The following is a 27452-nucleotide window of genomic DNA, read 5'->3' as shown; positions in this document are numbered from 1 at the left end:
CAGTAAATAAAATCACTCAAAAATCACACTTCTCTAACAGGTCACAAGTACACCAAGCTGACGAAGCCAAAAACGTTGAGAACTACTGCATTACAGTCTGTGGTAAGTCCTATCAACTTTTAAATCATTAAACAAATAGCAGAGGCGTTATTAAAACCCAAAGAGTGATTTTCAAAAGTCAAATACTATAAGACTATATCTTGTTTTGGATGTGGGTAAAGAAATCTCCATAGCATGAGGGATAACGTTACATCTGTAGGCTAGTGCGGTGTGCAGAATTTCTTAAGGGACATATTCTAGACTAATACTTTGCTTAAATAGTAAATAAATAAAATGGTGGTAACGCAATTGCATTAAAAAACGAAAATAATGACATTACTATTCTGCCGTAATGACCACTAAATGATAACGTCACCTCCCTCCAGTCATGGTGTCGTGTGCTGTACAGATTGTAAACCCTGGATTTGATTTTCATTTGTGATTTGGGGCTATGTAAATACAACGTATGTGATTTGCGTCACTACTAACACAGCTAACACAGCTACAGGGGCGCGCACGTGCCGGTCAAGTTGTGGCGTATTAATTTACAACCTATCTGTTGTTCGGTCAAGGTCCGCTGAACCCTGTTACGCGGTGGAGGGATTTCAGGTAGAGATGGAAGAAAAGTAGTTCCCTGACCGGGAATCGAACCCGGGCCGCGGCGGTGAGAGCGCCGAATCCTAACCACTAGACCACCAGGGACTGGTATACAACTTGGTACACGGACTACATTTTGTTAGTTATTACAGATTCACTGTCATCTATTTGTATAATTTATATATTTGGGATTTTATAAAATATCGACAAACAACCAGGTCGCCAACCTAGCTAACCTTAGCTAACCTTAGTTAGCATAAGTTACCGTTACCTGAGCATTAGCTTTAGCTAGCTCATATGTTACAAGCTGATGGTGAGCTCATGTTTTTACAGCGCACATGACAGCAGAGGGCGTCGTGAAGGGAAGCTTCATTTCGATATTAACATTAGCTGCTGGAGGATGCACGCAAGGTATGTGGGCTGTATTAGCTACCTATTTTATGCCAGATTTACTGTTTAAATGCGTCGTTGTACATCGGTGTTTAGCGTCAGTGTTAGCTCAGATTGCTTGAACAGGAATACCTCGTTTTAAGTGAAGGGGCTAACGTTAGCGTCTGGACTGAATAAAATACCCTTACCATCTCCACCAGGTTGCTATTGTCCTGTAAACAAAGTGGCTAGCTAGCACAGTTAGCATCAGCTGTTAAATCAAATGGCAGACTGGCCCCTGGTCAGTGTGCCCGTGTTAGCTTAAACCTGGCGGGCGCCCATGCTGTTGTTACATTAGCACAAGTGGATATCTGTGTTTTGTTGCTGCTGCACCTTCAGAAGAGGTTGAAATCTGTTCAATGATCCGGGGCATAGAGGGATTCCCATTGACTAAGCTGCTACAAAGTGGAGACTGTAGCTAGGTGTGGTAACGTTGCCTTAAATTTAGCCTTTCCCCTGCAGTTAGCCTTTTACCTGTTATATAACCCTCCCAGGCTACACATGGTTGAACTGGAGTTGCCTGATTTGTGTTTTTTAAGGGTGTGTGACATGTGTGTAATCGATTGTTTCGTTTTCGCCTAATCCTGGTGTACAGCCACAGCTATTGTAGATGTTGGTGTAGCCATGACGGTCTGCATGTTTACACCAACTGGATCCCCAAACTGATGATAATAATAGACACACTGCTGTGATTAAGCCTAATTACATAATAAAACGCATGTTTACTGTAGCAACATTAACTAGTAGCAGATGTGTCTCTCCTCCTCAGCAGAGAGCGAGGCATTTTCCATCCTGTTGGTCAGCTGCTGCCAGCTGAGTGGCCTGACATGCTTATTATAGGATGCTTTCATCGCCCTCCACTCAGGCTGATGATGTTATTGGGCTTTTGCATTGTAGTGAGTGCTGCTGAGTGAGGAGGCACCCAGTGAGCCGCTAATCCCCTTGCTTATTTCCTCTGCAGGACAAGAGAGAAGTGCTAGACCACAGTGTGAGAGACGATCTACCCCAAGTCTGCTGGCTTGGACACACTTGAGTGGGTGTGGGTGTGTAAGGGTGGATGTTTGTATGGATGCGCTTGACTGCATGCGGATTTAGGACCCTGGCCTGATGGAAAAGAGAGACAGGAAGCCGGGATATTTTGCCAGGTAAGACACTGTGTAATTTGTGTCATTTGCACTTCATTTAGGTGTTGTCATGCAGCAAAACTGGTGTTAAGCTCCAACATGTATCATGTTTCCTCATCTTAAGGTGGTGCATTGAGTATGTCATTAGCTTGTGGATGACTTTTGACATTTTGTTTTGCATTCATGACGATTTCTGTCTTTATAAGTTGCCTTGTAGGGTTAGTATAAGAATCAGAAATATGCCTCAGAGTGTTTTACAGTCTGTATAACCTCAGACCCTTAAAAAAGAAACTTAAAATCCCTGTTCATTATTTAAGGATAAGGGTGGTGCACAGACATATGAGGAGAGGATTGCAAAGAAATGATTAAAAACTAATCATTCCTTTGAGGCAAAGTAGCATAGAAAATTCTCTTTAAGTTTATGACATATCACAACTCTCATGATGTGAGGAGATTGATTTACCTGACATCATTCAGGTGGCTGATTTTATTCTTTTCTGGTATACTACTAGCTGTGTCATCTATCTGCCCCACTAGCAACAAACAAATCAAATGAATATGGTCTCATCATACAGCCTAAAAAGTTAGGTTACCGTCTATCCATAATAAGGGACTGTTCATTACCTATGAGAGGGGAGAAAGTGGTGCAGAACAGGGAGGCATGTCAAGTATTTTTTAAAGTGCTGGAGGAGGGACATACAACTTTAAATGGTTGTACTTTGTGTTTATTTTAAGTACTTTATGAACCTCAAAATTAAACTTGCCACAATTGCACAACATATCATAGCAGAAACAGTAAAAACAGAAATTATTGTCAGATTTTCAAATATCTGAGGATCTTTAAACACATTTTGTGCAACAAATGCTTCAATCAGGAAATATTACCAAATCTAAGCTCAAAATAGTGGTATTTCAACCAAAATATGGGTATTTAAGGGGAAGGAAGGGTCATAATTTTCCACAAGTCACTCACGGAGGCTCTTAGGAAAATATTTGTAGCTACAGGGAGGGTCAAGATCATAAAAAAACAAAAAACAAACCAGCACAAAAAACAAGGTCATACCTCAGCCACTCAGCCACCCCCCTACTCTGATAAGTTATGAACTATCCCAATGTGACGCATCAGCTGCACAAAGGCATCGTGTACAGTTTGCTATTCTGTCATAGTGTGTTTTTGTTTATTTTTTAATTGATATTGGGAGCCATTATACCCCTTTTTTGTCTACATAATTCTTATAGCGCAATTACTGTGTCAGGTTTCTCTCAAAATGGTCTTTGCAAGAATGCATGCTAAAACTCGTCTCTAGTTACCAGACGTCCCATTACCATGAAGTTTAATGGATGGTTAGCATCGATTTGTGAGAACACAATACGGAAACTGATTATATATATTCTGTTGATAGGAAGAAGCTAGTAGGGTTTTTTTTTTTAACCATGTCACCCAACCAAGAGTAAAGCCCAAAATGTTTTTGCAAACAAGTTCTGCTTCCTGCATTGCTTGTCAGAAGTGACATTTGTCATTGTGCTGCACTGTTGTTTGTACCTTGATAATCTGCTGTGAAGGTGCGTAACGTGGTTATTAATTCTCACCTTTTTTAAATCATGAATTGCCACTGTTAAGTCACGTGCCTCTGAGCTGCACCCACCAGATACAGCCTCATATAAGCCGAGTCATGCGTCAGAGTGCCTTGACCCACTGGGACGATGTTGACCGTAAAATGGATTTTAGCAGCATTGTGAAACATGATAGCTGGAAATGTGTGGACAGAGACCTGTCACAGTTATGGTGCATAGACTGACAAGGAAGCAGCAGGTCATGAACAAAGATCAGCCCTTTATTTCTGACGTCGACACAGATGACATGTAAGTGCATGGATGACTAATTAATGGCTGCTGGCAGGTGTTCAATTTAGAGTGCTAAGTGACTGATGTAACAGGGCTTGAATATGTCTAAAAAGCCTCAAAGGTTAAGCTTGGCATTTTTGACCTGCACCCATTTTGCAATGATTTGTGTCTTGTGTCTGTGTTTTTGAAATTGGTTCAGTATTGAGCAAGAAGGCTGCAGCCGGCAGCCATGAAACAGGCTGCAGTGTAACCACTAATGTCACCTTCGCACTGTCCTTTTACGTCCACTAAAAGTGCTTGTTTTTGCCACTGACAGGCTCAGATTGTTATTGTAAGTGTCTGACAGTATTATGGAAAGGATCCCTATAAAGATAGACTTTTTTGTTGAAGAGCAAGATCCTTTTTGTTTAACCAGAAACAGACCACCAAACCCACCAGACCCCATTTAAAAAAACTTTTTTTTTAATTTTTCTTAACAAAAACAGGTTATTTAAAGTTAACAGAAACAAAATAACACTGACAAACATGTTTTAGATTGGCCGCCCACTGTCCCAACATTCACTAACTCTGGTTTGGTTGAAATAAACCCGTAATTCACCTAGTTAGATGTGAAAATAAGCTGGCGGTTAACAGTGAGAACATGCCCACAGTGGTTACGTTGCAGCCTGTTTTGTGGTTGCTGCTCTCGCTTAACTCTGGACCAATTTCAGTTTCAACTTACCCTTAAAACTTTAGAATATAGTTCTTGTTCTGCTTGATTCTACATAAACAGTCTATCATGGCGTGAGAAACATACTCATAATTTATTTGTCTTGTATTACAGACAATTGTTCATATGTTAATATGTATGTGCCAGAGTGTACCCAAAACTGAATACATAAGCAGATTAATGATAAGCGGAAGTCATCTCACAAGAGTGCTGATAATATCAGAGTTATTGAGTGTGGGCTTGTGATAAATGATGTGAGATAATGCAGTGTAGCCTAATGGGCTTTATTCTTTCTTATGTCTCAAGTTACTTGCTCAGGCTGTGCTGCATCCTGGTGCAAACCTGCTATTCATCTTATGTTTTATTGATTTGATTGGCTTATGTTGGAAATATCACATTATAGTTGTGTGATGGCGTCGCATTTCAGTCGCTCTCTAATCATGAGGCATGCAGTGCATTAAATCTTCACGGGATTGCAGGCTTTGAGCTGAGTCAGAGGTGGTGTTTTCCTGGAAAGGCAGTGTGGGTACCTGTGGGAGGGAGCAGCAAAACAACAGTGGAAAGGTGCAGGGTGAATACATCAGACATCAAGCAGACCTCTGCAGCACCACTGTAAAGAGCAACAGCTATATTGTGCCAGTATGGACAGAAAGTGAATGTGTCAGGAAGGAAAATCTGCTCTTATCTCCCAACGCAGCTACCGCTACAACATGTAGCTGTCCTGCTGGTCGCACCATGTGCTGCCTCGCTTCCTGACAAATGGAGGAAAGGTCATGGTAAAGCATACACATTTCTATAACAAGAATGGATCTTTTTTTATGTTTTCTGTTTGGGGACAGTGAAACCCAGAACAGCAGGAAAAATATTATGTCAATGTGAAAAAATATCAAAAAACTAGAACTGCATGAATTGCAATGACTAAACATAATCATATTGATAATATTTTTTGATTAATTTTGCAGCACTACAACAAACTGATCTTAATAAAGTAGAAATACAAAACAAAATAAGTGTAAAAGTATTTACTCCCTCAGTATGACGTGTAACAATATGTCATATGACACCATGACTCTAGAAAAAGCAATTTAGATTAAATTTAAGTCATAAAATATCTGGTGGGTTTCACTGCTGGTTAATCAGTTTCCTAAAAAAAACTACATTTTGAAGAAATTAAAAATCAGTCCCCGAAAATTCTAAGGCACTGAATAAGTACAACAAGAACATTCATTTAAACAAATAGCTGTAAATTTGTTCACAGCCACTTGTGCACAAACACTAGTGGTTGAGGCCACCAAGAGGCTCATGGCAACTCTGAAGGAGCTCCAAAGCTCCGTGGCTGAGATAGAGAAACACTACACACGAAGTAACGGTTGTCTTGGTGATTTCAGCGGTCACAGCTGTTGAGGAAACTTGCACGACATCCTGGCCGGTGTCTGCCAGAAGATATGTGGGACACTGTGAATTAAAGTGAGAAAACGTTCTGTTGTCTGGTGAGACTAAAAGGATGCTTTGTAGCTGTTGTACTAAACTATTTTTTAATGTGAGCCTAACCCAATTTTCATAATGAAATCTGGTGGTGGTGGGAATCATGAGTTTGGGGAGGCCTTTAAGGCAAAAGAAAATTGAGGTTAAAATGAGCAACGCTGAAAAACACATATCAGAACCTTCTAGTGTCTACTTTACTGTGATTTACTTTCAGGCAAAACAACAGCGAACATAAAGTCAGAGTAAAAGAGGAATTGCCTAAAAATAGCACCATTAATGTCATGGAGTGCTATTGTTTTGTTTTTTGGGGGCACGGGGATCCACAGTAGCTGTTCCCATGGCAACAGCTACTCTTCCTGGGGTCTATATCCAAATAGAATACATAGCAGTGTTTACATGTAGAGGAACTTCAAAAGTTAAAACATCAACACTGCATCTAATAGGAAGATTATATCAGTAGGCAACTTGGAGACATTCCACATCGCATCCAAGAGGCTTCTTCAGTTCTAACAGGCTGGTGCGGAGTCGCAGGCTTTAAACTGTGTGTGTGTGTGTGTGTGTGTGAGTGTGTGTGAGTGAGTGAACCCTAACAGAGTCCTTAAGGTCACATGTGAGCTCTGAGTTTCAGAGTCATTAAGGAGACATGTCAGTGATTGACCCACCTGACCACCACGTGGTTCCTTAGGGTTAGATGGATCCAGGTGAGAATGGGTGTTAAGTCATCTGGGGAGGGATCCCAAGACTGCATTGTAGGTGGGTGATAAGTGGTGTCGCAGGCCACCTCCTCTGTTTAACGATGGTCGCTGGACGATGGTCGATGGTCATCGATGGTCGATGTGAACATTGCTGTCCTCAGAAGAATGTCCCTTTTCCTGTAGCTGTAAATGTACAGACGAGTCTTGACCTGAGGAGCTTGCTCACCTTTGCTGTGCCATGGGCTTGTGAAGTGGTTGTTATGTTTCACAAGTGTACAAATCTGTGCATTCCTAGCTGCATCGAACTGCCCACTGGATGAACGAGAATCTTCATCGACAATAATAGTCATAGATCATGTGAATACCTATATTGCAATAGCGATGTATATTGTATTTTTACATATTTACAGTGCATTTGTAGACATTTGTTTTCACATTTCCTGTTCATCAAGGCCAAAAGCAAATCGTCGACAGTCTTAAATACCACACTACAACTGTCCCAGTTATGTGTTTTCTTAAGCAGTCTGTTGTTGGCACCGTGAACACAAAATAAAGCCATGTCTTGCACAGTAAGATGAGAAATTTTTGTGTGAATTTGTATTTTTATTTTCACTTGTTACTTACTCGCTCTCTCTGTCACTATGCTGGTAATGCCTTCACTGGTTACAAACTGAAGGTTGGAGGAGAGAAGGAAATCTTAAGATGAAGGCTTGAGAGACGCTCTGTGAAAAGCCCCAGAGTGAAACAGATGGTGCTGTTGAGACTGTCTGCAGATTCTTGAGTTCACTACCAGATGTGTGCTGCATCAGTTAAAGTGGGAGAGCAACCCGAGGCGACGGGAGAGGCCTGAACCGTGTCTGTCTGCAGCCTTATCGACCCACTCTTGCTTTTCCGTTAAGGCACTTGAACGCTTGAAACACTTCTCTTTTCCCCGTTTCTTTTATTCCTCATTCACCCGGGGCTCTGCAGGCCAACACTGCTACCATCACTCAAAGCTTATGATAAATCAATTCTGTCTTATCTCTTCTTAATATGCTCATATCCACACTTAAGGATTTAGGATGGCTCACAGAAAGTGCACTATCCTTAAGTGCACCACTAACCCGTGATTTCACTGCACTGCAGTTTCCCCCCCTTAATGAACCCCAACAGGGTCTGAAGATGCCATTACATCATCGCCTCACCTATCAATGATTAAACAGGGGTAGAGGACAGACTGAGAGGAAAATAAAGCTGAAGCAGCAAAGTAAAGAAAGTGAAAAGTTAAAGGGTAACTTCTGTATTTGTCAACCTGAACCCTATTTTCACAAGTGTTGTGTGTACCGTATTTAAAAACCTGTCTGTGCCAGTACATTTTTATGAATTATTATCATTATTATGAAAATATCATTAACTACGGCATTAAAATGGTTCAACTATATGCCTGTGCACTTGTTCATACATACTGTGTGTGATCCCAACCTGACAGCGTTGCCATGGCCATTAAATCGCCTTCTACCCTCCTGTGCTTTCTCTGTTTTACCTATAATAAATATATATGTCTGTCTCCTCTTGCATCCCATCAGGCTGAAGAGGCGGAGACAGCTCAAGCAGAGCCAATCAGAGAAGAGTGTGACTGAGCAGAACTCGGCAATCATCTCCTGTCCAGATGTTCCAAATGACAGCGACCCCAACAAGAAGGCGGACATACAGAGAATAACAGTAAAGGCACCTGCAGGCTCAGGTAAGACCTGCGTCATAAACTCACAAGGTGCACAGTGGGTGACTGTGCGCTCTGCTTGGAGTACTACTGGTACGATTTGTCAGTGGTTGAGACAATGTGGAGGAGAACCGTGGTGTAATGACTCCATTCAAAGCTGAAATAATACCTAATAAGAAAGAAATCTTGCTTTTCAGGCTTTTGTGTCTCAGCAAAACAGTTTTTTTGTTGCCCTCTGTAAATTACCATTTCCACTCAAGCAATATGTCAGCTAGTGGTATTTGTATGACTGTCACTGTTAACCCTGGGAACCCTGCTCTGTGCAACACAAGGGTCCTCAGTGTTGGGAGCAAACTCAGCAGTTTTAAACAGGAAGTTGCATAACCTTTATCCTGTACCATTTTACTGTTGATGATGACATTCAAGAGGCTGCATTCACAAAGTTTGTGGGAACCAGTGCTTGTGTTAAATTACGATAACTATGATGCCTTTGACTTCTGCTTATAATTACATTAAATCCTTGCTGGGTAGTAGTAGAAGTAGCAGTCTATTGAAATATACACAAACAGACAGTAATATTACCTTTAATTCTCACCTTCACCGTATCCTCTAGCTAGCATCTGTTTATACGATACCATTTCTAACTTGCAGTGGATAATTATAATAATAATAATAATAATAATAATGATAATCTTTATTTATAAAGTGCTTTACATGTCAATACTTAAAACAGACAAGACATAAAAACAACAACTTTTAAAAGAACTTATAAAAGCACTTTAGAGTGTAAAAACTGAGGAAATAAAAGACAGTTTAAATGAACTTTAAACTAAAAAAAAAATCAGGAAAGGCTCCGATAGAAGTATGTTTTAAGAAGGGACTTCACTGACACAGTCGACATGATTTCCTTGGGCAGATTGTTCCAGAGCCACGGGGCCCTGACAGCACATGGTCTGCGCCCTTTAGTTTTCAGCCGGGCCAGTTTTCACCTCTGCCCAAGGACCTCAAAGTATGTCCTGGAGTGTGAGAGACTAAGTGGTCGAAACTGGGACCATGAAGAGCCTCAAAGTAATCAGTAAAATCTTAAAATCTATTCTAAAACACACTGGGAGCCAGTGTAAAGAGGCTAAAGCTGGAGTGATGTGATCACGTCTCTGGCATCTGAATTCTGTACAGTCTGCAGTCGATGAATAGACTTTTGATTCAGGCAAGAAAAGAGGCTGTTGGAGTGATCCAGGCGTGAAGAGATGAAGGCGTGTAAAATTTTGTCTCTGTGTCTTTAAAAGTTCAAATGGATCGTAGTTTGGAAATATTTCTAGGAGGATGAAAACATGATTGCACAAGCTTTGTGACACACTGCTCAAAACTTAAATTACTGTCAAACCAGACTCCCAAGACTTCCCGCAACTGGTTTGATGATGTACTTTTACATAATCTTAGGATCATTCACTTTGAGTAATATGACCCTTAAATGTGAAAGATTTATATTTTGAGGATGTATTTTCAAATATAGGACACAGTTGTTGAAAAGAAAGAATTTGTTATTGTGTTGATATTTGATAGGCAGTTGAACTCAGTGTGTGTATTTATAATGGACCAATGTTGAGATGAAATTAGATGTAGGACTGGGCCCGACTAAGAATTTTCCTAGTCAACCAATAGTCGTCATTTAGGGCCATTAGTCGACTAGTCGCCCGCATGTTTACGATAATAATGTAATTATTAAATGATATATTTTGGGCGGGGGAACACAATGGTTTGAGTTGAAGGTGTGAGAAAGAATAGTATCAGTAACATTGTTAACACTGTGCTACATTACAGAGAAATACAAAACCGTACTAATGAACCTTCATTAACATAGGCCTATATTTTATCTACAAGTGCACGTCACACATTGAGCGAGCCGCCTGTTAATGACACTGTCAGCAAAGCAGTAATGATTGTGCTAAGTGGCTAATGGGCATGTAGCTACTTCCATGTTTCAGATGATACGTCATGTTTGTAGTCGACCAATGAAGATGAGTTTACATATCACCTTGGGTTCGTCCTTCACCTTCTCAAAATGATCCCACACTTTGGATTTCCTGCCCGACATGTTATTAACTAGCCTGTGGAATAACCGCAGGTACCAGCCCTGGAGATTAACCTGACTCCTGTCTAACTGCTGAGCGTGGCCACTTCCTGTGTCTGTCTTTTCAAATTAAGTAATTGAATTCCCACATGGTCCAGTCATATAGGTTTTGTTTTATTTTGTCAAGGCACAGCTCCTGATAGAGTTTTACGTGTGTTTGTTTTTGTCTGTGTCTAAGCGACCAATGAGATTTTGCCTACTAATGACCTTTCTGGTAGACGACTAGGGGGCAGCCATATTTGTAATGGACCAGTGTCATTAAGACAAGACTTTATTAATCCCACACTAGGGTTATGGCAGCTCAAGAGTCAGAAGCAGACGAAAAACAAAAAAAGTGAGTGGTAAATATGGATAAAAACATGACAGAAATACAAATTATATTGAAGAAAAATAGAATAATAGGAAATCAAAATACACTTTATGCACCTTTCACTTATACAGATACTGTTTGTCAGTTACTGATGGTTGCACTTACCATCAGAGCATATCTATGGCTTCCCAGCGAGCAATAGTTGTGATTTAAACGTATTGGCTATATTTAGCTCCGATTTAGCTAGCTAAACATCTAGCTAGCTACATGTAACCCAAATCTAGCCGATTTAATTTTGAAATTGATTAAATGTAATTTTCGCCATTGCAGATGGCGTGCGGTATGATATTCAATTACATATGGAGAGTCAACAGTAATTAAAATATGTTTATCTCCATTTTTTGGACATGGTCTCTACATAGCCGTATAATTGATGACGTCTACACTTTGGCTATGGTTAGACGTCTACCAAATTTTCACTGACAGCCCAAATTCAGCCATGATTTAGCCTAGACGTCAGGTCTTCATGTAGACGGCTATTAGACATTTTTTAAACCAAAAAATGCTTGCTGGGTTCATATGTGCCCAACAACAAAGCTAATCCGACCTGCATTTTTGTCTTCAGTGATCCTTCATATTTACAGTGATAATGGACTTACGTGTGCAGTGGGTCAGCCAGCTGTGTAAACTCTGCAGTATGTGTTTTAATAAAGCCAAAGACATTCTTATCTGCAGCCCATAAAATCAAAATGATGCTCTGCAGTGTAATAGACAAACAAAACTCTTCAGGTTATATATGAGCTTTCAGCTAAAAGTCCATAGTCTGCAATACTTCATAGCATATTATCAGTCACAGCCCAGTATATTAATTCAATGAATAAGTGACAGTGCTCACAGAGGTGACAGCAGTCTTGGCTTTGATGCTCAGTACAGTAAAGAGCAGCTGGAGTCTGGCTATCTAATGCTTAGTCATGCCCTCTGTTTCCATGGAGGAGGCAGCAGTGTAATTTAGCATTCAGGGAGTGGTACGTTAATAGCTTCTGTGTTCTTGGCAAGAAGAAATTGCTGACTGTGGATCTTGTCTACTACAAGGGTCAGATTGTGTGTGTTTATGATAACTGCTTCAGTATGCGTGGGGCAGTGTTTTAAGGCTGGATAATGATAGGAGACAAACAAGCACTGGTGCTGACTCAAAAGGCAATTAACCACAGGGTATTTAGAAGTCGTCTCTTGTGGGGTACTTTCTCTTGCACCACCCTCACTGGATGGTGTTTATCTTAGAAACATAAATATATCTGTTAGTAACCTAGAAAGTATGAGATGGAGCAACCCAATCTTCAGAATAAATGTTGGCATTGTTCATTTCTGCAAACTACAGATACATACGATTTGTGTGTTATTATGAAGTGGATATGTTGAAACTCTACATTTCAACAATGCTATGGTTAATGGGGGCTACATTAGGGCAAAAAAACACTTGGTTAGAGTTAGGGAAAAAATTGTTTTGGTTTAAAATACCCAGTTTTGGTGGCACGGTTCCTGCCAATGTCTCGCTAATAAAGTCCAAGTTTGGTTGGTACAATGGCTGCTGGAAATACCTTGATTTCTTGCTAGAAAACACCCAGTTTTGGCAGCATAACCACTGACAGAAATGCTGCCACTGTCTTGCTAAAAGACCCAATTTGGTTGACATAATCACCATAGGAAATGCTACCAATGTCTTGCTAAAAACAACCATTTTGGTTTGCATTATCACTGCTGGATATGTCATGTCTTGCTGAAAAAAACCCAGTTTGGTTGGCGCAATCACCACTTGAAATGCTGTGATATGTCTAAATAACACCTAGTTTGGTTAGTACAGTGGCCGCCGGAAATGCCATGATGTTTCGCTAAATAACACCCAGTGTGGTTGGCACAATGCTGGAAATGCTGTGATGTCTTGATATAAAAACCAAAAAAAAAACCAACTGGTTTTGTTGTTTGTTGGTCTCGAACAGTGGTCTGCAATTTGGCAGTCATCTTGCCTAGGTCTTGCGTCATCCACCATCCCCTCCGCCTCCTGATGACAAAGTCAGCTCATATACATGTAATCTGAACTAGTTCACTTTCAAAACATTGATATGAAACGTACAAATGTAAGTTATCCGTGGTTTTCAGAAATGCACTGCCTACATTTCCTTCTGGCGACTGGGCTGGGTGTACAGAATAACACCATATATTAATTTCTTACATGTCCTTTTCTTGTTTTCTGTTTTTCTCGTAGATGATGGCTGTAAAGATAACAATCAGGCGAAAAGGGAGAAGAAGAGGCCACCAGGGACAGTGGAGTACTTTGTGAGTAAAACCACAGTGAAAACACAGTTTAAATAACATGCTGACTTTTTAGCAGAAAGCTTGTACCTTGCATTGTGCGGTATTTTCACCTGTTTGCCTTTTTAAAATGTTCACAGAGGAGTTCATCTCTTGTTACAGGTGGGACCTGATGATTCCCTCAACAGCATTGCACTCAAGTTCAACATCACCCCAAACAAGCTGGTCCAGCTGAACAAGCTCTTCTCTCGCAGTGTCTACCCCGGTCAGGTGAGAACCTCGACGGTAACCAGAACCATTGCTTCAGATCTGTCATTATTCCTCTGAATGTCTGGCCAATCTCCTGTCCATCATCGTTACTACAGAAACTGTTTGTTCCTGACGTGAGCCAATCAGAAACTGACCTGAAGTCTCAGAGTTCCTCTGATCCCTCCTTCACAAATGGCTCATCGGAGAAAGCACCACATGTGAGTAAAACCTGATTGATTATGTTGCTAAAAGCACATGGCATTATACAGTAGCTTAAAGAAGCCATTTTGGGACAAATTTGTTCAAAAGGTTGTTAAAAGAAGACATGGTGTCCCCCCTCAGTCCTTTTGTGTTTTCTGTCTGAATCTTAAGTATAAAACTTTTTAAAAATCGCAGATAACATTTAAATCCACCTTTGGTTTAATTGTATCAATAATACTTCACTCTAGGGTCTGTTTAAACCCTGGTTCAGACCAAAGATTCGCGATGAGACGAGTTAAAACAGGCATGTACTTGCAATGCACTGTTCTGTAATGTTCTAAAAACCTGCCGGTTCACACCAATGCAACTAGATGAGATGGTGTATCACCTCTATGCAACAACTCTCTGTGCTTCTGTTCTGATTTCCAGCTTTTCATGTGTATTTTGTGGCTGAATATAATTTGTAGCTTCTTAAATCATCAGTCATACGCTCAGTGCTTCCCAAACACATGCATTTTCATTAAAACGTTAAAATATTTTAAAATATCTTTGCCATTTTTGGATTCTTCATTCATCCTTGAGGCATACAGGAAAAATAACATTTTCTTTATGAATTCAAAGTAACGCATGGTGAGTAATTATTATACAAATGGCCATTTTGTGGGTGAAGTATTCCTTTAACAGGAGTCTCTTTGGTGTGTTTTCAAGCTTTGTCCCAAATTGTCCGTCTAGACTGGATCTCTAACTGAGCAAATTTTGTTAAAGTGAAATTATGGCTCTGATGCTACAAAATGTTTTATTATTCTCTTGTAATTCAATTTCTGATTCCCCTCCACGATGGATTGCAAATTTAATTGATGGCGTGAGTGAGCAGTTTTTATTGTGAAGTGCATAAACAATTTAGACTGAATATTTTTCCATGGAAGGTAATTTAATCTACCAGCATCTGACAGTCGAGTGAAAAAGTTACTTTTGGGCATAACTTTAAAAAGTGGGTACCTAATATAAAATGCTCTGGTGGCCTGAAATCTCTGAATCAGTGAAGGTCAAAGGCACCCTTCAACACAAGCATAACATTTTGTACTCTCTTGTGTTTTTTTAACTTCCCTCAGGACGGAGTTTCAAACTGCACGTCAGCAAAGTCCCTCCGGCGTGAGCTGTCCCCAAACTCAGAGGACGAGAGCCCGGCAACGGTTAAATTCATCAAGATGAGCTGCAAATATTTCACTGACGGCATGGTAAGAAAATATGATAATGGCATGTAATAATTCAAATTAATGCCACAACACTTATTAGATTTCCTGATACTTTATTCACTAAATAAAAACTTTTCTATCAGCAGGTACCACTTGTATTTTGTTAGTTTTCAGATGTTGCCTCCTTCAGCACTGCCGTCTGTCTGTGTGTTATTTCATTGTTGCAGGGAGTGGTGGGTGGCGTGCTGATTGTGACCCCCAACAACATCATGTTTGACCCGCACAAGTCAGACCCCCTGGTGATCGAGCATGGCTGTGAGGAGTACGGCTTGATCTGCCCCATGGAGGAGGTCGTCTCTGTGGCGCTGTATGACGACGTATCACGCATGAAGCTGAAAGATGCTCTGCCGTCGTAAGAGTTCCAAACCATATCACTTCCCTCATTTCCCTCTTCTAACGGTTCTTCGTCCAGCCCTCAGCTCTGACTCTGTCTGTCTTGTTCCTCTTTACAGTTTCTATCTCTCTTGTTCTTCCTAAAAGTAAATCTGGTTGTACAACGCTCTTTGGATTTACAGGACTTTACACATTAACCTCTTTAACACATTCCTTTTTATGAATCACCTTTGTTTCCACTGAATGTTAAGTTAAAATCTCTCTGAGTCCAGTTGTTATAGTTTTGTGTGTTTTCATTTTAATGTTTTTATTTGATCTTCATTATTTATTTTTTATTTTTGATTCATCTGCTGTTGTCTACAGAAGCCCTGAGAGGCAAGTAGGAAAATAAAATCTGGTGACCCATTTAAGTAGTTTCTCTCCTGTGTTTAAGACTTAAAAACAGGTGGGAAAAAGGTAGTTAAAAAAGAGGAGCTACAGCCATTTCCAGAATTCATATGTGTTATTTCTATGGTCAATGACAGCCCCAAAAATTAAGGAAAGTAAACAGCTCTCTAAAAACTAGTCTGCTTAAACTCAGATATGTGATATCAAAAAGTATAAAATACGGAGCTGTTCCACAGACAATGAATTGGGAAAGATGATATAGATGACAACAACTGAAACCTCTAGAGCCACTCGTCTCAAGGTGTCAGTCAGTTTAACATCTGCCCGGTTAGCGCAAGCTAACACAACAGCAGCAGCCAACATCCAAAATCGAACTGTTGAAAGGTCTTAACACACCTACTCCAACACCAAAACACCTTGGACCTGTCGTCAAACCTGTTAATAACGTTTAGGTAACGTTAGCCATGTGATGCTCCTGCAGTAGTAGTACAATTAAACAATATTTTACCCATTTTAAATAGAAAAAGAAAAATACATGTTCTACCCTACTAAACACAAAGTACACATCTATAGTTGTTATGTAAGTTCAGTTCAGTTCAGGACAAGATGATACAATCCCTGATGCACATGCTTGAGACTATGAGTGGGAGTAATAGTGCTGTCTGGGGGTCAGAGTGGGAGCCAAAGGGTTAGTGGATAGGAAAGAAGGAAAGAGCAAAGGTAGATAGAAAAGTAAGGAGTAGCATAGGGAAGGCAGAGACAAGGAGAGACGTCTGTGCAGACTGAAGACGTACACTCTACCTCTCCTACTCCCTCATTTTGATGAGGGAAGAGAGGGGAGAAGAGAAGAAACTAACAAGAGAACAACATACCTAACTTTAATCAAGGTGGAGTTTAACTGGTTGACTGTTGTTGCGCATAGTTGTTGTCAGTGGTATTTTAGGGCCCAAGTGGCGTCTTTCCTCCTAATCCATAGCCACCAGCTTGCCTATTCGGCTGCACCAGAGAGGGCTCTGATGGCCTTGAATTCCTATTTCTTTTAGCAGCCTGGTAGTTGACTTGCCTACAAAGCCTCTGCAACCTACTTCAACTTGGTAAATCTTTGCTTTCCAGCCGAGTTGCTCAGCGTCAGATTTTTATTAATGCCATATCTTGTCGTGTCTGTCATGTCATGACATGATGGCAATGCATAGAGAAATTATAACTCAGATGGAAGAAAACATGAATGCTGTTATTTAGAACATGAAGAAGTGGTGTACGTCAGCCTCTTGTGGCCAAAATGAGTATTAGTAACTAGGATCTGTGTCACAGATGAAAAAAAATCAATTTCAGGAATCAAAACCTTTTTTTTTTACCCATTGTTAAGTCATAAACACAGGAGATAGAAAACAACTTAGATCAGACTTAGAACACAGATTCCCAGTTCTTGTCTCACTTCTCTCTCAGAGCTTCTGTGGTTTCACATCACATGTTTGTTTTGTATCATTCTGGTCATTTATAATTTCTGTTTGGACCTTTTCTGTTTTTTGTTTTTCCCTTTTCATCTTCATCCTGGTTTGCGGTGCGGTATGTGTGATGCCCCGTGACCCCACAGAGACCTACCCCAGGATTTGTGTCCTGTGTACAGGCCCGGCGAGTGGGAGCAACTGCCGTCAGAGCGAGACCTAAACCCCTTCAGTCGCTACGAAGCCCTCGATCCAAAGCGACCAATCGTCTTGGACGACATCGAATCAACCCTCTCAGAAACTGGTAACATCATGTCATCCATTGTTGACTTTATTAGGCTGCAGAGGGTCTGAAGTCATCCTGTTCTTAATCATAGTTTTGTATGTTTTGGCATTTTGATAATAGAGGGATTTGATGAAGAGATAAGTGAGTTAATTAAAGAGGAAGAGATTTTACACTTAGTTCTACTGAGAAGACAATGGGAGCGCGAGAAAAGGAGGTGGTCAGTGCATCAGTTGAACCAAATAAGGGAGCTACAGGGTGAATGCGTTTTGGCCCAACAAACGTGGGGCATGGGTGATGAGATGCACTTTTGTTATTTTTGGATATCTGCCAGTTGATGATCTGGTCAACCTGAGTTGGACCAATGTTGCTCACACTGGGATAATCAAAACTCCAGTAGATGTGTCAGAGAGGCCTTCTGTGACAATCTTATCACATTGTGCAACAAAATATGACGGTGTCTGGACATAACAAGATTCTCCAGGTGCCCAAGCAATACTCTTATCTTACATCATTTCTGTCAAGTGACAGTTGTCAAAAGTGTCAAGCGCCCTACCATAAATCAAGCTTTAGTCTTCTGTGATGCTAAATTGAGTATCTTTGGGTTTTCATTTATGGTGGGGTTCACTTTTTTCCCACTGTTACCTGCCATCATACAAACCAAATAAATAATTATAATCCAAAAATAAATCTACAGATTTATTGATAATGGAAATGTTTTGATGTGAAACAAATAACTGTTTCATCTTCTTAATACCAGGGAGCACAGAGGGCGAGCAGACAGCCAAGTCTCCGTCAGACGAAGGATTCACAGAGTTGGAGCCGACTGTCAACGGGAGCACTGAAGAAGCAGAGGGGACGTCCTCCTCCAAAACACCCAGCATCATCAGCAGGGACCAACAGGAACTAGGACCAAGCTGCCCGGGCCGGGGAGACTTAAAAGACAAATCAATCGTGGGGCAAACTAAAGGGAAGCTGGATGATGAAGAGGATGAAGGCGTAGCTCAGAACAGCTCCATTGAGGATGGAGAGTCAGTAAAATCCTCTTCAGAGACTGAAAAACAGGGTGACTCACACGATAAACCTACAAACCGAGAGGAAACCAAAGATATTAAAGCTAAAGGGACCGAAGAGCTGCTAAACGGTGCACCTGAGAAAATAATCGGCGCACCAGTGGACCAAAACAGGAAATTGAGTCTGAAGGAGGCTGCAGAGGTTTGTGGGAACTCGAGTCCGAGGAGGCAAAGCCCAGACGGACCAGCAGGTGGGGCCGAACTCAGCGAGGAGGAGAGACGGAGGAAAAATCATGAGGCAGAAGTGAAGTCGTGGCTGCTGGAGAGGATGCAGGCCCCAATAGAAGGTAGGGATCATAAACCATAAACCATCATTTTGGGTGTTAAATGCCTGACAGTGGGGTTGCTGATGGAGGCTGCAGTGACATGATGGAGTGTGATATCAAACTAACCAAACTCTCTATGTTTTTATTTTCTCATTCTCCATAGACATGCTTTTCTCATCAGAGGAGAAGAGTAAAATCCCACCTATGTTCCTGTGCTTCAAAGTGGGGAAGCCAATGAGAAAGTCCTTTGCCACCGGGATGACCTCTAGCCCCGCCCACTCATTCGGGGGCCGGGGTAAACAGCCGGAGTACTGGTTCGCTGTGCCACAAGAAAGGTGAGACGATGAAAGATGATACTGGACTCTTGTCTTCAGCTAACAATGTGCCTTTATCCAAACCACTACACTGTATGCATGCGTTTGTGTGTGTGTTTGTTCCAGGGTAGACCATCTGTATGCATTTTTCGTCCAGTGGTCTCCAGACGTGTACGGGAAGGAGGCTAGAGAGCAGGGCTTTGTTGTGGTGGAGAAAGACGAGCTAGACATGATAGACAACTTCTTCAGTGACCCTGCATCCTGCAGCTGGGAGGTGAGCTCAGTATAAAAGCAGGCAGACCACTCATTTCCCTCTACTTACATACCCTGTTTGACACAGGCAGTGAAGTCTTCTTTTCCTCGATCTTGATGGAAAACATCATGTGGTCAGGAAAGGTGAAGGATTCTGGAAAAGATTCTGGATGTTATTGACGTGGGTCTGACACGGTAAAGCACTTTGTAACATGGGTTTTTAAAACTGCTAACCATTATTATTGTTATTATTATCTTGGATACGTCTTGTGGTGTTGTTTCATGCATGCTATATAAACATGGACAACCTGGTAAAAATATTACTCCATTACTAAGGTTGGAATTGAATTTAAAAAAGGACTGTAGGCTAACAGTGACAAAAATGAAACAAAATGGTCGTCACATTAAGAACGGTTGCTCACACTCACCCTCTTGTCCACTTGTAGTCATCGAAATGAATCCCATCTTGAAAGACTGTATAAAAATAATTGTTTAACAGGGCTCAAAAGTGGTTGCCAGGGTGTCATGAACTTTTGGTTGCTGACAAAATACGCTAGCCATTTTTAGTCACCTCATATCATGGGTAGTTAGGTATTATGCAGTTATACGTCTTCTTAGTAATAGAAATGTGACATAAAAAGTGTTTATTCCACCTTGCGAAGGGCTCAATCAAAAAGTATTAAATGCAAGTCTCCTTCAAAAACACTGAAGCAACAAGCTGCAGCAGACGCAGACCCTGATGAAGACCTGTCTGTTGCAACGTATTGGTCTTTTTAATCTATATTGCCATGTGAAATAAAGGCATTTTAATTTTTGCACAAACCCTACAGTGTGCCTTGACTTGTTTCTGAAGGACACTTATGCAATGAGCTCTTCACATGATGGAACAAACACAGTGCACCTGAAGTATCCAAAGAGCACCTGTATGTGACTACGACTAAGACCCAGCAGTGCTTGTGCTCTTTTGTCTTCGTGACATGAAAAGTGTTTTAGAGCTTTATCACAGGAACCAAACAACATTCTTTGTAGTTTGTTTTATCTGTTACTTTACTGGATTTTAATCTTTAGTGTAGCTTAAGTTGTTTTGGCCTTGTCTCTAAAACAGATGCATGTGCGCATAAGAGAAAATACACCAACATACATGCAATGTTGTCCGGTCCCGGTTCTCACTGTGGCAGCAATATTTGAATATTACTACTGCAATAAATATTAAACAATGTATTTATTTTGGGGTGCATTGTTTGTTGTCCCTATTTTTAATATGTTAAAAAGGCCAGGAATTGGTTGGCAATTTCTCATTATGGTTGCCTGATTCAACCTGGCAACAGTTACTGTCAAGCCTTGTTAACTTTATGCATCATAGGCATATCGTAAATGGTGCACTAGTGCATCACTTTTAATGTTCCTGCCACAAGTAAATGTGGGAAGGCATTATCTTGTTTCCTTTAATAAGGGATGATTTAGTGTATCCTACATGAAAGGAGATAAGAAAGGAAGCACTGAAGCATCTTTCCTTGGCACTGAGACAGTCGAGCAGATCTTATCACAGCTGCCACTTTACTTCTGGGTCATTTCACTCATTTAGGAACCATCCTAAGCAAAAAGGACTGTTCGACCGCAGCCTTTGTGTCTTGATTCCTCTTAATGTTGGCTTGTTTATGTGCTTGTTTCACTCCAAGATCATCACCATTGATGAGGCGAAGCGTAGGCAGAGCTTCGGCAGCTGTGACGGAGAATTATCAGTGGATGCACTGCCCCTACTCAGTGACACCAGTGATCTGCTGCAGGACACGCACATTGAGAAGGTATTTTTTAATTCAGAGCAGTTGCCTGCAGCTGGTTATTTACCACATATAATAATCCAGTTACTGACAACGCACTGATGAGTATGCCTGGTAATCTGATGATGTGATTGCCCTCCAGCTTGCCTGTCGCCTGCCAGCCCGTGTGCAGATTTACCCCTGGAGACTGGCATACAGCACTGTGAAACATGGGACCAGCCTGAAGACTCTGTACAGGAGCCTGGCAGACGTGGACAGCCCCGTGCTGCTGGTCATCAAAGACATGGATAACCAGGTAGATCTTGTCCAAAGGAAGGTGTTTTGTGGAAATGAGTGGGGCCTCACTGGCTTATAATGCTGTGGGTGAACAGCAGTCTAAGGGGACAGGGAGGAAACAGAGGAAAATGTACCAATTACATTGTCGTTGTATTTATATTAGCATGCTAGCTAAAATTGGGTAGCAAGCTAGCTTTCTGTGTGCGTCACTGCCCACATTGAACACAAAAACACTGGACTTTGGTGTCTTGTACACTGCTGTAAAATCTTATGCTGTCAGAATCATAAAACTTCACACGGGGGTTTTAACCACTGGTTTTATTTGTTCCAAGTCTTTTTCAACCTTAAACTGAATCTGACTCTTATCACAGATATTTGGAGCTTTCTCGACTCATCCCTTCAGAGTGAGCGAACACTGCTACGGCACAGGAGAAACATTCCTCTACAGCTTCTGTCCTGAGATCAAGGTTTTATACAAAGATAGTTTAAGAACTCAGTTTGGGTGTTTAGCTTTATTTCTCAAGTTGTAATATCAGACCATTTGCTCTCCATTTTCAGGTGTACCGCTGGACGGGGGAGAATTCTTACTTTGTGAAGGGCAATACTGATTCTCTGCAGATGGGAGGAGGAGGGTGAGTAGACCTGTGAGCCACGCTGGAAATTACAGGCTTGTTAAAGATGGAATGGGGAACTTTTGTGTTCTCCCTCTGGCAGTAACGCTACAAATATAAACACTGTCAAGACATGCTCATAACTTATGCCTGCAGGCGAGCTCGCCGCTTCTCCCCGCCCCCAGGAGAGCTCTCTTCAAGTCTTTTTTTAAAAAAATTTTATTGAAGGGTTCACATGAGGTTTTGTCTTTTTTAAAATTTTGACACATTATCATCTTGCAGAACACTCTTCCTCTCCCTTCATCCTCGCCTTCATGATGTCCCACCTGACATCATAGTTTGATTTTACTTCGCTCCACTGATAAAACACTGGCACAAGCAGTAGGTCTTTGCTGGCATGGATAAACTTACATGACTTGACCTGAGCTAACTTTTCAAGATGATTAATTTTCCTCACTTTTCAGCAGTGCATTACTGTAATAGCTTTCTGTGCAACCTTTGTTTGGATTGGAACTTGCTCACCACACAAGAACGTGGTGCATCACAGTAGTATAAGCACCACAGCTCCCATCATGCAAATGTTTTGTTGAGGATTTTACACAGTTATGCATAAAAAGACTTTGATAAGTCATTTTTCACTGAAAAGAGAGACACTGATTGCATTATTTATTTGTTTAATAAAAAGTTCAACTCGAAAATGAATTATTTGCTTCAAGTGACATACTTGAAAATGAAAAAATAGTACTCGACAAAGTATGTGAAAGTCCTTGAATTTCATTTTGTACTGTCTGCATGACCCCTGTTCTGTACTCCCAGCTTCTGCTCTGTCGCTATGGTCTCTCTTCCCTTCGTTCGAGTTACGTACATACAGGTGAATAATATATTTTGGGTGAGGCAACACAATGGTTTGAGCTGAAGGTGTGAGAAAGAATAGTATCAGTAACATTGTTAACACTGTGCTACATTACAGAGAAATACAAAACCGTACTAATGAACCTTCATTAATATAGGCCTATATTTTATCTACAAGTGCACGTCACACACTGAGCGAGCCGCCTGTTAATGACGCTGTGGGCTAATGGGCATGTAGCTACTTCCATGTTTCAGATGATACGTCATGTTTGTAGTCGACCAATGAAGATGAGTTTACATATCACCTTGGGTTCGTCCTTCACCTTCTCAAAATGATCCCGCACTTTGGATTTCCTGCCCGACATGTTATTAACTAGCCTGTGGAATAACCGCAGGTACCAGCCCTGGAAATTAACCTGACTCCTGTCTAACTGCTGAGCGTGGACACTTCCTGTGTTTGTCTTTTCAAATTAAATTCCCACATGGTCCAGTCATATAAGTTTTGATTTATTTTCACAGGGCACCACTCCTATTAGAGTTTTATGTTTGTTTGTTTTTTTTATTTTTGTTTTGTTTTTTCCTGCGACTAAGCAACCAATGAAATCTTGCTGACTAATGACCTTTTTCCTACCTCAAATGTTTTCCGAAACACATTTTAGTGTACTGTTTAGCTGTAAAATGAGAAAGTCTGTCTCCTTTCACAATATTGGAAACAGTCGAGCCAAAACAAAACACCACCGACTGGCAAAGCAAAGTTTCTGAATACATTTGAGGTGAGAAATAGGCAATGCACTAATAGGATCTTGATTCATATTTGTGACGGCAGTTTGGGAGCAGTGATCAATATGATTGACAGCTGCGTTAGAGACTCCTCAGGGCTGACTGGTTGTTTTCGGCGAGACACGGTAGATTCTAATGAAGCAGTAGAAAGAAGAGGAGGGACACGATTGTTTTCAAGGATTATTAATCTTTTTAAACCCTTGTTTGCCATCAAATAACATCCACCTGTTTCCTGACTTTCCTCCGCAGTGGTCAGCTGGGTCTGTGGCTGGACGCCGAGCTGTACCGAGGCACCACCACCAAATGCGCCACCTTCAACAACCAGCCACTCTCCGCCCAGCAGGACTTCAACATCCACAGCGTGGAGGTGTGGACCTTCGAGTAAACTCCCCTGCTCCCAGCTACTCCGACATTCACTCTCCGCTCCGAACCCTCAGACACCCCCAAGTCTATTACGCACCACTTGGAGGCAAATCTAGCTACCCCACAATGACACTAAATGTTGTGTGAGAGAAGCGTGTGCAGTCGTTACGTTGACCTGAAACGTCCGTCTTCTGTAGCCTGTTCCGAGGAGGGTTTGACCTGCAGGTAGGTCGGCCAGTTCACGTCTGGTTCCTCCTTCCTTTGAATGTGAAGTGTGAGAAAGTGTTGCTCAGTTTATTGGCTGCCTTAGACATCTGTCGACGCCTCCAGCTTTCCCAGCATGCAGACTGCCTTACCACCAAAAGCTTACAAAGAGAGGAAGCTGCTGATGTTACTGTCGAGGTTATCACAAAAAACCGAAGTGTGTATGAAAGAACAAGGTATCCCATAATGCTGTAGGTTGATTTGTTCAGATGTAATTAGTTTGGGAATGTACAGGATTGTGTGCTGAAGACGTTTGAAACTTTTTTTATGAAGCGATGAATTTCAAGCTTAAAGGAAGGGAGATTTTTTTTTTTTTATTGATCGTCCACCATTAAATTAATTTCCAGAGCGGAAAATGTTGTAATTGTTTACAATGGAAGTGCTGCACTTCCTCTGATGGCCATCTTGTTCTCTTGTCTTTGAGTTTTAGATGAACCGAATGAGAATGTTTCATCGCATTTACTCACAAGTACTTATTTTAATTCCCCTGTACAATCCAAAACAAAGCCAGGTTCGCAATGACCAAATATGTTTTTATTTTAATTTCACATACTGTTGTGAGCTCATCATATTTTATAAAATATTTTAGATTTTTTTATTTTTGCATTTTATTTTTACATTGTTTTTTTTTTTTATAAAGTCGTGTTGTTTTTTTGTTAGTGGTTGTACTTTTATAGAGATGTTGTGTAAAATGTTTCCGATCGGACCCAACAAGCACTAGAAGTGATTGTTTGTCAATATTGAATTCATATCTCATTCATTCGACTGAATTTATAAATATGATTTTCATTCGTGGTCATTGTTCAGAGAGCCAGTACAAGTTTAACATGATGTCACTTTGCACTACGGTATTAATCGACAGTCAATGCTGTGTTGTGGCCCTGTGTAATTAAGCATTTCCTCCATGTAAAAATTGTTACTGAATGCTGTTGCATCACCACTACAGGAGGGGAAGCTTCCTGTCCAGCCACAGGTCAGCCTCTGCTTTACTTAAAAATGGAAAAAGGGACCGTGTGTTTTTGCACTCTTGATATGCCACTAACTAAAAATTCAGATCTACTAACATGGAAAAGAAATGTTCGTTTATATCCCGTGTATCCAACACAGGCTTGTAGTGCATGAATATGCAGTACTGCAAACGTCTGACACCACTGTTATGATGATACCTGCCATACTCTTCACTAATGCCAGTTATCGCTTCATGTGAAAATGAGCTTTGTTGTCTTGTGTTGTAACTGTGAATGCTCCCTGAGTATTATTTCTTGTGAATCCAAAACTGCTGTGATATCACTAAGGATCTATTTATTGTGTTGTATTGCAACCACATTTAAACCTAAATAAATGTTAAATATATACAGATATGATCATTGGCTGTGTTGTTTAAGTCCAATTTTATTTCCATGTGTTCCAGTTTTCTGGAATTTAAAGGGTACGTTCAGTAATTTTTAACATGGACCTTTTTCCCATGTTGTTGTGTCTAACTGATGAATCGAAACAACGTGTTCTGAAACTGGTTCAGCATTGAGTGAGAGGGCTGCACCCAGTCGCCGCGAAAACAGGTTGCAATGTAACCACCTGGGGCATTTGTTTACCGTCAATTTACATAAACTAAAACTGCTTTTTTCGCCACTGACAGGCTCAAGTTATTATTCTAAATCCATCTATCCATCTATTTTCAGCTGTGAAGGAGCAGCGGCTCTACTCCGAGCTCCCTCTGGAAAAGGGATCCCTACAGAGACTGACCTTTTTGTTACCCCTCCAAGAATCGCCACCTTAACGTGGTGGAGTGGTTTGTGTGTCCCCGTGATCCTGGAAGCTGTGTTGTCTTGGGCTGACAACCCCTGGTAGGGTCTCCCAAGGCAAAGAAGTCCAGACTATAAGTGGTTCTAGAAGACCATGATGAAACGGCACATTCAAGGACAGAGTATCTCATCTGGTATGGGGACACCAGGGCTCCCCCTCTGGAGTCAGACCTGGGGCAGGAGCTCGCCAGCGGGCATCTGCTTGCCAGGCCTTGGGCCCAGTCCGAATTAATGACATGGAGCTAACACTCTATGAGCCCCTGGCATCGGAGCCAGGTGCATTGTGTGCTGGGCTGCAGGCAGGGGCAGGGACCCAGGCGTGGTGTATTATTCTAAGTGTATGACAAAATGATTGAAAGGATCCCTACAGAGATGGACTGTTTTGGTGAAGAGTAATATTGTTTTTTTAGCCCTATAACAGCCCCAAAACCACTATCCCCAAACCCTCAGCTTCGCCTTCCCTCACTTGTGAACAAACAGAGGGCAAAGCTATTGATTTACTGGTCTATCTACGTCCCAACCCTCACTTATGGTCATGAGCTCTGGGTAGTGACCGAAAGAATGAGATCGCGGATATAAGCGGCCAAAATGACAACTGGAGGGAGCTCAGAGTAGAGCCGCTGCTCCTTTGCAGAAGAGGTCAGTTGAGGTTGTTCGGGCATCTGATCAGGATGCCTCCTGGGCACCTCCCATTTGAGGTGTCCCAGGCACATCCCACTGGTAGGAGGCCCCGGGGCAGACCCAGAACACACTGCAGGCATTACATATCTCATCTGGCCTGGGAACGCCTTGGGGTCCCCCAGGAGGAGCTGGAAAGTGTTGCTGGGGAGAGGGACGTCTGGGGTGCTTTGCTTGGCCTGCTGCCCCAAAGACCCGGCCCTGGATAAGGGACTGAAAATAGACTGATGAATGGACAAACCCACCAGACTCCATTTGAATAAGCAGTAATTTTAACTTGTGTAGAGTCAGCGTATTTTCACATCTATCTGGGTGAAGTAAGGGTTTGTCCTATCCAAAACAGAGTTGGTGGTTAAACTCAGGAAACTCCAAGGCACTCTGGAAAAATTATAAAGCCTTTATTGTTATGGCTTGGTCATCTTAAACCTTTAAAAACTCTTGGCGCATTTCGGCATACAAGTCTTTGTCAGGGAGTCGGTGGTTGTTGGAACAGTGGACAGATGAACCAAGACTGCTTGTGAGTCTTATTTTGTTTCTGTAGACTTCGAAATAAGTAGTAATAAGTAATAGTTTTACAGTGATAACATTACAGTTTATTTGAAAGGAGTCTGGT

General features: G+C 41.4%; 1 protein-coding gene and 1 non-coding gene across 3 annotated transcripts; one reads left to right on the top strand and one right to left on the bottom strand.

Moving 5' to 3' along the window:
• Nucleotides 1-669: 669 nt before the first annotated feature.
• trnae-cuc (transfer RNA glutamic acid (anticodon CUC)) lies at nucleotides 670-741 on the bottom strand. Its single transcript has one exon. It is a non-coding gene; the product is annotated as a tRNA-Glu (tRNA).
• A 209-nt stretch (nucleotides 742-950) lies between these two features.
• On the top strand, nucleotides 951-25732 carry LOC125897180 (nuclear receptor coactivator 7). Of its 2 annotated transcripts, none has more exons than XM_049590294.1 (17): nucleotides 951-1047; nucleotides 2027-2210; nucleotides 8489-8646; nucleotides 13327-13397; nucleotides 13536-13643; nucleotides 13739-13840; nucleotides 14936-15061; nucleotides 15247-15431; nucleotides 17394-17548; nucleotides 18288-18887; nucleotides 19030-19201; nucleotides 19307-19454; nucleotides 21112-21237; nucleotides 21356-21508; nucleotides 21861-21956; nucleotides 22048-22121; nucleotides 23982-25731. In XM_049590294.1, exons 2-17 carry the CDS (start codon nucleotides 2173-2175, stop codon nucleotides 24115-24117), a joined length of 2448 nt encoding a protein of 815 aa, XP_049446251.1. In that variant the 5' UTR covers nucleotides 951-1047; nucleotides 2027-2172; the 3' UTR covers nucleotides 24118-25731. The 2 variants fall into 2 exon arrangements, with proteins under 2 accessions (XP_049446251.1, XP_049446252.1); XM_049590295.1 differs by having other exon boundaries at nucleotides 970-1047; nucleotides 17427-17548; nucleotides 23982-25732.
• The last annotated feature ends 1720 nt before the right edge of the window (nucleotides 25733-27452 follow it).

The sequence above is a fragment of the Epinephelus fuscoguttatus genome, linkage group LG11 (genome assembly GCF_011397635.1).
Source record: "Epinephelus fuscoguttatus linkage group LG11, E.fuscoguttatus.final_Chr_v1".
NCBI classification, from domain to species: Eukaryota; Metazoa; Chordata; class Actinopteri; order Perciformes; family Serranidae; genus Epinephelus; species Epinephelus fuscoguttatus.
Note: the sequence above shows the minus strand (reverse complement) of the source record. Positions and strands in the feature narration are given on the sequence as shown.